Below are 14,597 nucleotides of genomic sequence, written 5' to 3' on the forward strand. Positions count from 1 at the left end.
AGGATTTTAAATTTTTGCCACAAGGGCAGCTTGGGGGAGGAGATTAAGTCGATTACATCAGCCCCAGTGCGTAACTGGAACCTAATTAATCAACCCTGAAAAGATGAAAGGCGAAGTCAACCTCGGCGGAATTTGAACCCAGAATGTAGCGACGGGCGAAATACTGCTATGCATTTTGCCCAGCACGCTAACAATTCTACCAGCTCACTGCCTTAACCATAATAATAATAATAATAATAATAATAATAAATTTTTTTCTGTGAATATCTCTGAGAAGGGAGGGAACTCTCAGCTCTCATTGAAGTGGTTGTTAAAGCCGACTAAGCTTATCTCTCACTGTGAGATACAGCAAAGCATGAAATATCAATAAAGTATTTATTGAAGAGTGAAAGAAGTATTTATCTAATAAGATTCAAAATATACACATGCTTCTGGGGTTTTGTTGGTGGTGTTTTTGTTGTATTGAGTCTTGAAGCCCACAGGTACAGGCGTGGGTATGTGGTTTGCTTCCCAACTGCATAGTTTTTGTTATAGTCCCACTGCATGACACCCTGGGTTACGCATCTTCTATTATGATCCTGGGTCAACTTAATGCCTTGTGAGTGGATTTGGTCAACAGAATCTCAGAATGAACCCTGTCATATATAGATGTGTGTGTGTGTTCTTGTTTTGACATCACGTGGTTGTTGTAAATGAATGTCATTCGTTCCCAATACTCTGCGAAAACATATCTGGCAATAGAGAAATATTACCTGGCTTGGAAACAGGCAAAGGTTGGTGACAGGAAGAGCATCCAGCCATAGAAAATTAACCTCAATAAACTCCATCAAACCCATGCAAGAAGAGAAGAGTGGATATTAAAATAATGATGATGATGATGATGATACAAAAACTTTGTTATTTCTGTCAAAAAAATTCCACTTCCACACACACACACACACAATGTATGTATGTATGTATGTATGCATGCATGCATGCATGTGCAATGGTTAATCCAGATGCTTTCCGTTCCCCCCCCCCTCTCTGTTTTCTCTCCTCATTCGTTTCTGCTGCAGAAGAACATAGGCTCAACACAAAGACTTTTCCATTTCTCCTAAGCGTCAAACTTATTACACCTTATTTGATGTTCCCTCACCTGTTTCTGTCGTGTTTTTTTGCACAATATTTAACCATATATGTGCATTCTTTTGTGTGTTTGTGCAGATGCATGCACACACACACACACACACACACACACAAGGAAATGCTGAAAAGTTCTTGGCCCCAGCTGTAAAGAAAATACAGGAGGATCAGTTAACTGTGATTTTATTTAGCATATTCCCCTCTCAGATTCAAACAGCAGTCTTTCAGTTTTTCTAAGCCCTGTAAAAGATCTCAGAAGGTTGGGCCACCAACCAAACCATTCGCAATACCCTTAAAGCCAGGAACTTTTCAGCACCCCCTTGTAAATATATATATATATATCAAACAATAAGCAACACGGATTTCAAAAGTGATTGCAGTACGCACGTTTCATGCTACTTCAATTTATTTAAGTAATGTGAGCATTACCTTAAATGCAATATGAAGAGCAATCTTCAGCTGCACGAAAATGCAGAAAAAAGACATATTATAAATGTGGCAACATATCAAATCCAAGTGGGAGAGAGCATACATAAAATCCAAATGTGAGGAAGAATATACAAGTCCATCTTGACATAGCGGGGTCTATATAACCCGTGACAGTGGAACATTAAAAGCACCATCCGAGCGTGATTGTTGTCACGGCCGCTGACTGGCTCCCATGCTAGTGGCACATAAAAAGCACCATTCATGCGTGATTGTCACCTTCCTGGCACTTGAGCCGGTGGCACATGAAAAACAACATTCGAGCGAGGTTGTTGCCAGTGCTGCTGCACTGGCTCCTGTGCAGGTGGCACATAAAAAACACCTTTTGAGTGTGGCTGTCGCCAGTACCGCCTGACTGACCCTCATGCTGGTTGCATGTAAAAGCACCCACTACACTCTCAGAGTGGTTGGCATTAGGAAGGGCATCCAGCTGTAGAAACTCTGCCAGATCAGATTGGAGCCTGGTGCAGCCATCTGGTTCACCAGCCCTCAGTCAAACTGTTCAACCCATATCAGCAAGGAAAGCGGACATTAAACAATGATGATGATGATGGTTTATATGAGGCGGGTACTGAAAAGTTCCTGGCTTTGGGTAAAAGAAAATACAGGAGGATCAGTTAATGTTTTTATACAACATATTCCCAGATTCACAACAGAATGAACACAGCTGCAAAATCTTGTGTTAGCTAAGTCCCCTGTACAACCCAAGATAGCATGGAGAAGCCAACATTAAACGAATGAAGTTATTCGATAATCCAAGACTATGGCAGAAGATACTTCCTGAAAGTATTTGTAAAGGGAATGACCCGGAGCCAGAACCATGCGGATGGATTTCTCACAGATATATATATATGTATATATATATATGTATATATATATATATATATATATATATATATATATATATATATATATATAGAGAGAGAGAGAGAGAGAGAGAGAGAGAGAGAGAAAGAGAGAGATAGAGAAAGAGAGAGATCAAGTCAGCTGGCTTTCATGATCAGAAGAAAATGAGACGTAGAGTTCCCTCCCTTCTCAAATATATTGGCAGAGAAATGCTTGTGCGTGTGTCTGCGTGTATATGTGTGTGTGTGTGTGTGTGTGAGTGGGTTTGTATTTCCCTCGTCTTCATGTTGTTACTGCAGAGCTACGCCTGCATCCACATATTTTCCTTCTTAAGCCATAAGTGCAAAAAAGGTCATAAGTGCAAAAAAAGGTCATAAGTGCAAAAAAGGTCATAACCTTTTTGTGATACACAGGAGAATTCTAGAATTCTAGAATTCTTCACGTCATTGAGGCGTGAAGAATCTAATGTTTCAGGCTCTTGACCTTTGTCTGAGGATGGAGAGGGATGGAGGGCGGGAGGTAGTGTGTGGGAGTGGCAAGGAAACTAATGTCATTTGAGTTTTAAGGCTGTAATTGATGAAAGAATTGAAGAGAAAAGACAGCGAGATGGCAGAAACGTTAGCATGCTGGGCGAAACGCTTAGAGGTCCTGAGTTCAAATTCCGCCGAGATTGACTTTGCCTTTCATCCTTTCAGGGTTGATAAATTAAGTAGCAGTTGCGTATTGGGGTCAATCTAATCGACTGGCCCCTCCCCCAAAATTTCAGGCTTTGTGCCTAGAGTAGAAAAGAATTGAAGAGAAAGAATGATGTGGGAGTGATGAGGATTTGTGGGAGTGATGTGTGGCTGTGGTGGTGATGTGAGGTTGTGGGAGTGATGTGGGGTTGTGGGAGTGATGTGGGGTTGTGGGAGTGATGTGGGGTTGTGGGAGTGATGTGGGAGTAATGTGCGGCTGTGGGAGTGATGTGAGGTTGTGGGAGTGATGTGGGGCTGTGGGAGTGATGTGGGGCTGTGGGAGTGATGTGGGGCTGTGGGAGTGATGTGGGGCTGTGGGAGTGATGTGGGGTTGTGGGAGTGATGTGGGGTTGTGGGAGTGATGTGGGGTTGTGGGAGTGATGTGGGGTTGTGGGAGTGATGTGGGGTTGTGGGAGTGATGTGAGGTTGTGGGAGTGATGTTTTTTTCAGAGCCATGGCCAGCGCCAGTGACACATAAAAGGAACCTGTCTTGGTGACGCATGAAAGGCTTCCATGCCGGCGAACATGAAAGGCACCCATGCCAGTGACATGTAAAAGGCACCTGTGCCAGTGATGCCTAAGAGGCACCCATACCAGTGATGCATACAAGGCACCCATACCAATGACACGTAAAAGGCACCTGTGCCGGTGATGCATAAGAGGCACTCGTACCAGTGACGCATACAAGGCACCTGTGCCGGTGATGCATAAAAGGCACCTGTGCTGGTGACACGTAACAGACACCAAGTATACTCTCTGGAGCGGTTGGCATTAGGGAAGGGCATCCAGTCATAGAAACCGAGCCAAAAACAGACTGGAACCTGGTGCAGCTCTCTGACTTACCAGCTTCAGTCAAACTGTTTTCCCTACACAAGCATGGAAAACAAACACTAAATGATGATGGTGATGATGATGCATTCCTCAAGTGTAGATTAGAAATAACTGGATAAGGTAGCTATGTCACATGATCAAACCCACTTAACACACCTAACTCTCACTTGTACCATTTCATGTCTGACATTCCGTATTTAATATTTTTCATAATGTTACTTTCCAAGAATTCATTACATATCTGTAACTCTATTCCTATCAACATCTGTTTTTCCCAACAATTATTTCGTGGTAATTCAAACTGACCATTAGCTCCATGCTGACATTAGTCAATTTGTGCCTGAATTCCCAGCTGAGGACAAAATCCCCAAAAGTTATGGGAGCTGTTTTCCTCTTTGTATTAACAAAAACAAAATAGAACGTAGCTGAATGTAAACATATTACAGAGTCATTAGTATAGCTGTCTGTCGCAAGCAAGTATGGCCTGGCATGGTCGACCATGCTTTAAATACTTGCTTTAGATGCCAATGTAGTGTTACAAGCAGACATGGATACCCTCTTGTCTTTCCTAGTATTGAGCCAGTAGAATATCTGGGATGGGATGGCTGGAGAGAGAGAGAGAGAGAGAGAGAGAGAGAGAGAGAGAGAGAGAGAGAGAAAGAGAAAGAGACAGGCAGACAGATAGTTGCAAGAACACACAACTGGTACTAATTTTTAGCTGAGTAATCTGGGGCAACATTGAAATGAAGTATCATGCTCAAGGACACAATGTGCTGTCCGATTCAGGAATTGAAATCACAATTACATGCTTATGAGAAGAACACCCCTAACCACTAAGCCCAGGAAAACCAGGATTCTCTTTGGCCATGAATGACCAATGGATTGCACTTGGAAAGTTACCCTCCAAGCACAAGTCTGGCTAAGGTTGTTTTTATGGATGACCAGCAGTCATCCATGCATGTCAACCTTCCCTCTCTATGCCACCTGTGTTATCCAAGGAAAAGGCAAAGGCCGATACAGCTTGGCACCAGTGACGTCGCAACTCATTTCTACAGCTGAGTGAACTGGAGCAACATGAAATAAAGTGTCTTGCTCAAGTACACAACACACAGCCCAGTCCAGGAATCAAACTCACTACCTCATGATTGTGAGCCTGAAGCTCTAGCCACTGAGCTACACATGTGTAATATACGAGGAAATGTGTATCTTCGTCTATATGAGATAGATTCATTGTGATAACATAAGTCTTTCAGTCCTTTTCATTAATTTGTCAGAGGAAGAGAGAAGGAAAAATTTCCTCCGCCACCTAAGACAGCATTTGCAGACCTTCCCAGACAAAATCAGTGGGACATAATTTTCTTTTTTCTATCATCACACAGAAATGTAAGAGAAATAGAAGGTGACAGAGTTGATGGTTAAATCAGGAGATTGAAATATTAAAATTAACAAACAACCTACAATCTGTTTGGTGTCCTCGACTGAACATCTGTTGTAAGTGTACAAAGACCACGCTTAATAGAAGACTAAGAAACAGTTTTCACATGGACAGATTCAGCAAGATATCTTATCATGCCACTAAAGTACTAACTCTTAGAACATTTATTTCATTTGTGTGTGTGTGAGTACGTGTGTAAGACATGGGATTCAAATGTGCTTCATTATTGTAGTTTGTTTAGCCCCAGGTCAGTCCAGTTTTGAGTCGACATATATTTTTATCATTTATCTTTTACCTTTTGCTTGTTTCAGTCACTAGGCTGCAGTCATACTGGGGCATTGCCTTGAAGAATTTTTAGTTGAATAAATGAACCCCAGGATGTAAACAAACCAACACTGGTTGTCAAATGGGGGACAAATACAGACACAAAGACACTCACACATATATATGACAGGCTTCTTTCAGTTTCCGTCTGTGAAATCCACTCACAGGCCTATGGTCAACCAGAGGCTATAGTAGAAGACACCTGTTCAAGCAGTGGGATTGAACCTGGAACTATGTGACTAGGAAGCAAACTTATTATCACAGTTATTTTAACTGCTGCTATCCTGTCTTTTATATTTTAATTTTTTTTTTTATTTATCATTTAGTTGTTTCAGTCAGTGGCTTGCGACCATGCTGGGGCATTGTCTTGAAGGATCTGCTAAAAAAAACGTAAAATCTGACCCTAGAAATTACATTTTGGAAAATCTGATACTTATGCTATCAATCTCTTTTGCTGAACTGCTAAGCTCTGGGAACGTAAACAAACCAACACCAGTTATCAAGCAGTAGAAGGGCCAAACACACACACACACACACAACAGGCTTCCATGCAATTTCTATCTACCAAATTCATGGCACTGGTCAGCCCAAGACTATAGTAGAAAACACTTGCTTGAGGTGCTTTGCAGTGGGATTGAACACAAAACTACATGGCTGCAAAGCAAGCTTCTCCCCCACACAGCCATGTCCGCCATTTATTTATTTATTTATTTATTTTATTTATTTATTTACTTTTGAGAAAAACTACATATTCTAATATGTCCATATTTAACCCTTTAGCATTGAAATTACTCTGTCAAATGTATTGTTCGTTTATTCACATCATTTTCAATTAATCATGCATTATCCAGGAGCTTAAAGATTTTGATGATGTGATTGTATGTTTTTAGAATGACATTGAAGGGTAGGTGTGAGAGGTCAGATATGGCTGGTTTAACTCTTTAGCATTCAAATTACTCCATCAAATGTATTGATCATTTATTCACATTGTTTTGAATTAATCATGCATTATTTTCAAGCTAGAGATTTCCATAATGTGATTGTTTATTTTTGGAAGGACATTGTGGGGTAGGTGTGAGGGGCTGGATTTGGTTCGTTTGAACATAAAATAGGTGGGACATTTGAGCCAGATATGGCTAATTCAACCCTTTAGCTTTCAGATTATTGTCAAGTATTATGCTCATTTATCCACAGTGTTTTGAATTAATCGTACATTATCTTGTAGCTTTGAGATTTCAATGATGTGTTTCTTTATTTTTAAAATGGCATTGTAAGGTAGATGTCAGAGGCCAGATCTGGCAGATCTGAGCATAAAACAGCTGGAATATTTGGGCAAGATATCGTCATTTTAAATGCTAAAGGGTTAGGAGATTACGATGTGATTTGAAGGAGATTTAACTGCGATTTCTAATAGGTCAAATGACCACTGTTGGCCAGGTTGGGTCAGGGGTTGATTCAATGCTATTTCTGCCCCACTCCCATCCTAAAACATACAAATGCCCTGTAATGTTATACATAAATGTCATTGCTAATTACCCTGTAATCAGGAATATGCTAAAATCTTTGAAATCAACTGGTTCCAGCTTCCATTTATCAGCAATATATCTTGGTAAAACAGTCTTTAAAAAGTCTAATAGAAAAATGGAGCAGTTATTTACAACAAACAACACTATGCTTTCTGGATATATTTTTGACCTAAATACTGTTGAATGAATAAAACAGACCCCGACACCAACCACAGCCTCACCACTATCATCTTTTGCATCTGCCATGAAGAAAGTAAATAATCTCATGATTTAGGAAAAGTCTGTATTCATGTGTGTGTGTGTGTGTGTGTGTGTGCGCGCGTGTGTGTGGAGAGTCCCGTGGCTTAGTGGTTAGGCTGTTGGACTCACAATCCTAAGATTGTGGTTTCGATCCCTGGACTGGGCGATCAATTGTATTCTTGAGCAAAACATTTCATTTCACGTTGCTCCAGTCCCCTCAGCTGTAGAAATGGGTTTAGCCTAGAAAGGGATTAGCTCTGTCAGGCTTTCTCACCCTCGAAACGTTGCATGGCTCCAGCACCCCACGGACCTCAGGGGGTTAAGGGACATGTCAACTGTGTGTGTGTGTATGTGTATAAGAGATTAAATAAATGACAAGGGAACAAGAAATTAAGTAATGAATTTCATTAGCTTACAATCTGATCTGGCAGTTTCTACAGCTGGATGCCCTTCCTAATGCCAACCACTCCGAGAGTGTAGTGGGTGCTTTTACGTGCTACCGGCATGAGGGCCAGTCACACGGTACTGGCTACGACCACACTCAAAATGGTGTTTTTTATGTGCCACCTGCCCAGGTGCCAGTCCAGCGGCACTGGCAACGACCTCATATATATATATATATATATATATTTACCATGTGAACTATGATGAAAAAAATATGAGAAAGATATGGTAGATAGTTTTTTTTTTTGTGCAGGGGTTCCTTGAGACATGTAATTTATTTTAAGGGTTACACAAGGGTAAAAAGGTTGGGGTAACGCTGCCCTAAACCACAACATGTGTGTCCTATGAGACACCATCACCATTCAATGCCCACTTTTCTATTCCTGCATGGGTCAGATGGAATTGTTTTGAGGAATGCATGAGTCTATATAACAATGTCAATAAAAAGAATCACAAAATTTCAATGAATTTAGGCCTACAAAGAAAAATTCTAAATATTAACAATAATGAGAATAATAAATGTTGTTGTTGTTTTAGTCTTGTGTTGTTTATAAGCATTGAAATAGCTGCTTTTGTTTGCCTGCTTCCAGAAGCCATTAGCAGTTGAAATATATTTGAATGATTACAGCTTTGTTTATCGATGTTAAAATGAAGTTTCCAGCAATAAAGCATTCAACTTGTAGTGATTATTACCCCGTCATTCTTCCATACTAACTCCTGTCTCTCTCTCTCTCTCTCTCTCTCTCTCTCTCACACACACTGATAGATATACATATACACGTACATACAGTCACATGACTCACTGTCATAGTCACTTGCTATTATCATAAGTCTTAATTCTGCTGCACCATTTAATTGTCACATGACCTCTTCACCCAGATTAGCGCAAGCCTTAATTTCAGTGCCAGTAGGAATGCTCTTTGTCATGTTACTTCATTGCTTCCAACATGGTGGAAATCGTTTTCAGATGTATGTCATGTGATTGTTTTTACAACTGTTTTTATTGGTTATTCTCAGCCAATTTGCAACCGTTTCTTTGTCTTTCTTCAGGCATAATATATCATTGACAAGAATGGAATTTTTACCCATTTGATGAGAAAATTCAGTCCATTCATGAGTCTGCCACTCCTACGCCATTGTGGAAGCCAAGAGAATTCTTGGATCCAATCAATTTATAATAATAATAGTAATAATAATAATAATAATAATAATAATAATAACAATAATAATAATAATAATAATAAGAAGAAGAAGAATCAGTGTTTTAACATCCTCTTTTCCATGCTTGCATGGGTTGGATAGAATTTATTGAGGTTGATTTTCTATGGCTGGATGCCCTTCCTGTCAACAACCCTCACCTGATTCTAAACAGAGGAATATTCCTCCATAACCAGACGCTTTTGCAAAATGCTGGAAATAAATGACATTCATTCACAACAATCAAATGATGTCAAGACGAGGTGACACAATCACTCACACACACACACACAACAGGCTTCTTTTAGTTTCCATCTACCAAATCGACTCACAAGGCTATGGTTGGCCTAGGATTACAGCAGAAAACATCTCCTCAAGGTGCCACATGGTGGGACTGAACCAGAAACCATGCGGCTAGGAAACACACTTCTTAACCACAGCCATCCTTATTTCTAATTTTGCTGAAGTGTTAATGCAATTAGAAGAACGACAAATGCAAAACCTAATAGAATTAGTGCCACCATTTATATTTTCTTTTGTTTTATATTTTTGTTTAAGGCTGGCAGAATCGTTAGCATGCCATACAAAATGCTTGGTAGCAATTCTTCTGTCTATGTTCTGAGTTCAAATTCCACCAAGGTTGACTTTGTCTTTCATCTTTTTGGGGTCGATGAAATAAGTACCAGTCGAGCACTAGGGATGATATAACCAACTAGCTCCCTCCCCCAAAATATCATGAGTAGAAAGGATTATTATTATTATTATTATTGCTAAGGTGGCATCTGGCAGAATCATTAGCATTCCTGACAAAATGCTTAGTGGTATTGCCTTCATCTTCATGTTCTAAGTTCAAATCCTGCTGAGGTTAACTATGACTTTCATTTTTTTTGGGGGGGGGTCAATCAAATAAGTACCAGTGAAGCACTGGGGCTGATGGAATTGACTAACCCCCTCTTCCAAAATGCTGGGGGTTAAGGCAGCGAGCTGGCAGAATCGTTAGAGCAGTGGACAGCATTTCTTCTGGCTCTTAACATTCCAAGTTCAAATCCTACCAACGTCAACTTTGCCTTTTCTCTTTTCATAGGGTTGATAAATAAAAGTACCAGTGAAGTACTGGGGTTGATGCAATCAACTTGCCTCCCTATCCTAAAATTATTGGCCTTTTGTCAAAATTTAAAGCAATTATAATGCTGGGGTTAGCTACAAATCATCATCATCATCATCATCATCATCATCATCGTCGTTTAACGTCCGCTTTCCATGCTAGCATGGGTTGGACGATTTGACTGAGGATTGGCAAGCCAGCAGGCTGCACCAGGCTCCAATCTGATCTGGCAGAGTTTCTACAGCTGGATGCCCTTCCTAACGCCAAACACTCCGAGAGTGTAGTAGGTGCTTTTACGTGCCACTGGCACAAGGGTCATAAACCTGGAATTTTGATGGACATACCCGATTATTTTCATCCATTACTGTATCTCAGGATATATTAAAGGAAAACTTTATTCTGTTCAGAATTGTCAAAACAAGCTAACTAAAAAAGTCTGAAAACAAACATGGACATTTAGGACAAACTCATGAAAATGTTTTGGTCAGGAGAAGTGTTAAAGACAGCACAGCATCCAATCAGTATCAATGAGCCTGTAGTATGGTCGTAGACCTCCAAGCATTATAAAGAATATGTCAACAGTGGACAGTTATATCCTATCATTAGCCTCTTTTATTTTTTCTTACCTTGACAAGAGATGTCTCTAACTCCTTCACTCCATGATCTGATCATTAACTTATCTCAAACACTTGCTTTGATGACAGAATCAATTAACGAAAACAGTTTGAACATCATCAGCTAAAAGTTTATATCAAAACCTTCAGCCGTTGGTAAGTTAAAGTTAATATATCAAAACTTTCAAATGTTGGTAGTTTAAAGCAAACTTATTTATGCATTCTGTTATTAGCATTGTTAGTGTAACTGCTTTACTCAAAGACTGGGACTTTGGATTCGCATGGGTCTCATAGTTGGAAGGTTAAGTGAAGTGTTATTATTGCTTCCGAGTCTTTCTAATTAAAGTTGAGATATACAGGATTAAAAATACCATCATCATTATTTCTTTTTTAAGTAATCTCTACAGAATTTCTTTAGAAATTAGAGCCAACACTGAAAGTTATATTTTGCATATGAATATGTCTATGTAAATAATGTGATTGAAGAGAGAAAAATAGGAAATGGGTGTATATGGGTGAAAGAAGCCCGTCATGTATATGTATGTGTGTGTATATGTTTGTGTGTCTGTGTTTGTCTCCCCCAACATCGCTTGACAACCGATGCTGGTGTGTTTACGTCCCCGTAACTTAGCGGTTCAGCAAAAGAGACCGATAGAATAAGTACTAGGCTTCCATTGAATAAGTCCTGGGGTTTATTTGCTCGACTAAAAGCGGTGCTCCAGCATGGCCACAGTCAAATGACTGAAACAAGTAAAAGAGAAAGAGATATAGGTATATCTATCTATCTATCTACATGTGTGTGCATATGTGTGTGTATACACACACACACACACACACAACAGGCTTGTTTCAGTTTCTTTGCACCAAAGAAACTAACTTTGGTCAGGCAGGGGCTATAGTAGAAGACACTTGTAGATGCTACGCAGTAGGACTGAACACAAAACCATATTTTGGGAAAGCAAGCTTCTTAAACACATAGCCAAGCCTATAACTTTTAACCACAAACACACACCCACACCCACACAAACATTGAAAAGTGGTTGGTCTCTTTTTTTTTTTTGCATTGTCTGCCAAAATATAGAGACAATATAACGAAGGAGAGCTGCCAACTGTTTCAACAAAACACAAAGACACAGTGTACAGTATTTAAGCAACTATCAGTACTAATAAATGCTTGACTGAAGGCTAACACTTTTAACAGAATTGTACAGATTGTCTAACATATGGACACGTTCACTGAAGTATAGAAATGAAGAGAGATAGAGACAGCAGGAGATAGATAGATAGAGATAGAGAGAGAGAGAGAGAGAGAGAGAGAGAGAGAGAGAGAGAGAGAGAGAGAGAGAGAGAGAGAGAGAGAGTAAGTACTAGAAGGCTGTTAACTTAGTAAAGGAGATGTAGATTATTTGTAAATTATCAGATTTAATGCTGGGAAATAAACAGCTAGGAAGAAAATAAGTAAAATATTAAAGGGTAAAGACCCCTTCAGTCAAGAATGACCATGGGATTGCACCTAAGTACAAGTCAGTTTGTTGAAGACCAAGTCACCCATGCATACCAGTCTCCTCCTCTCCATGCCAGTGGTGTTGTCCAAGGGAAAAGCAAAGGGGCCGATACAACTTGGCACCTGTGACATTGCAACTTAATTATACAGTTGAGTGAACTAGAGCAATATGAAATAAAGTGTCTTGCACAAGAACACAACACAGCCTGGTCTGGAAATCGAACTCACAAACTCACAATTGTAAGCCTGACACACTAACCACTGAACCGTGCACCTTCACAAGTAAAATTCTCTGACTAGAACAGACCCAGTTTTAACTGTAACACCCTTATCTAGCAAGTCTTTGTATAATTAAAAACCAATAAAAAGAAGAAGTAATTACAGCAATTAATAAGTATACATGGTAACTGGTTCAAAAATTAATTCATATATTTACCTGCTGGAAGCCCTTTTTACTCTTTGAACTAGGAGTTCTTGATAAAAATTCTCCAAGAGAAAACATCTTTGAAACATAAGAGAGATCTTACTGTGTACCAAAGCAAAAGCGTTGAGACGTAATGGCTGTTACGATGTGATGTGATTAAAACAGAAAAAGATTTTCTGTTTTGATTGTGAATTACTATTCGGTCAGCAGATTCACCTCAGTTCTATCACCTCATCTCCCTAAACACCGGTAGCTATCTTAGCCTCACCTCAGCTGATAAATCAGCAAACTTGATAACATGAATTGTCACAAAAACAGAAACAAAAAAAAAAAAAAAAAAAAAAAAAAAAAAAAAAAGAATTTTATACAAAACACAGGTGCAGGGCATGGCTGTGTGTGTAGTTAAGAAGCTTGTTTTGCAACCATGAGGTTTTTAGTTCAATCCCACTGTATGGTATTTTTGGGTAAATATTTTTTTTTTAACGCAGCCTTATGAGTGAATTTAGTAGACAGACAACAAGCATGGCTGTGAAGGAGGTAAGAAGTTTGCTTCCCAACCACATGGCTCTGGGTTCAGTCCCATTGTGTGGCACCTAGGGGCACATATCTTCTCCTATAGTTTCGGGCCGACCAAAGCCTTGTGAGTGGATTTGGTAATAATAGTGATATAAAAGGCAGTGAAGGTCTGTGACCTAATGATTAAGGTGTTGCACTCATGATTAGCAAGGTCATGGTTTCAATTCTCAGACCTAAGCATTTCGTCTGGAATGCTAACATTTCTGCCAGCCTGCTGCCTTTTGTTGTATCCTGTATGTGTCTCTAAGTTAAAGTAAATGTGACTTTGGAGGGTGTCTATGCCTGTTTATGCACGTGTCCAGGAACCACATGTGAATTCCTATTCTCACTGAAACTCCGAACATGAACACTTCAACAACAAACGACGGCTATGGCGTCCACGCTATCCAAAACACTTGTTCTTCCAGTGGGGGCATTTGTCAAAATTACAAACTAGATTTTGGGGGCCACAGACAGAAGCATTACTTTGCCTGCTGGAATATTAGGTCTGACTGTCAGTCATGGTTAGTATTTGTAAGGAACATTGTGAACTCATTGAGTCGAGCTCGCTCAACCCATCCTGAAAATACAAGTGAACAGCACACCTGTTTGTGACTACGTAAGCATCTAAAAGAGCTAACAAAAGCATAGTATGTATTATAGCGCTGTACTTGTTCATGGACGATGGCTAGCTCTTTAATATATTTCATAGTCTTTCGTAAATTTTCAGATTTCTATCAAAACAGAGAACTAGTAACCTGTTCTTCATATGATAATATGGAATAACATTTTCCTACAATTACTATTTGATGTTTACCTGATATGGAATCTACAACATACTCCAGACATGTAAATTACTGAACAATATACATACATTCATGATATAGAATATATTAACAGCTGCTGAGTTGTTACAACATGCTAATGTTTCTCGGTACTCTAGGCTGTAGCAGAATGAATTAAACTCAAAACTTATTGACATCTGACATATTAAGTAGGTGAAATGGAGCATTAGCACTGTCTCAAATTGAGAGAGAGAGAGAGAGAGAGAGAGAGAGTGAGTGAGTGGTGGTGATTGATAGGGATAGAGATGATTGAAGGAGTATATAGATGAGTAAAGATGGATATAGTTGATTTAAGGAGGGTGCAAATGAGTAAAGATTGGTGGGTATAGTTGGTGAGATGTATCTGATTGAGTGGGGAATATAGA

General features: G+C 39.5%; 1 protein-coding gene across 10 annotated transcripts in view; it reads right to left on the reverse strand.

Annotated features, from left to right (window-relative positions):
- The window catches only part of LOC106869056 (serine/threonine-protein kinase Sgk1), a 213,220-nt gene that overhangs the window by 93,856 nt on the left and 104,767 nt on the right, over positions 1 to 14,597 (reverse strand). Inside the window, exon 1 of one of the 10 annotated variants that reach the window (XM_089340074.1) lies at positions 12,845 to 13,124. The exons of 8 other annotated variants lie outside the window; for them this stretch is intronic. In XM_089340074.1, the coding sequence (XP_089196200.1) occupies positions 12,845 to 12,910 (66 nt within the window). In that variant the 5' untranslated portion in view covers positions 12,911 to 13,124. Of the gene's footprint in view, positions 1 to 12,844; positions 13,125 to 14,597 lie in introns of those variants that run through there. One more of the 10 variants, XM_089340073.1, reaches the window with a different exon arrangement.

The sequence above is a fragment of the Octopus bimaculoides genome, chromosome 23, assembly GCF_046866305.1.
Source record: "Octopus bimaculoides isolate indiv1 chromosome 23, ASM4686630v1, whole genome shotgun sequence".
NCBI classification, from domain to species: Eukaryota; Metazoa; Mollusca; class Cephalopoda; order Octopoda; family Octopodidae; genus Octopus; species Octopus bimaculoides.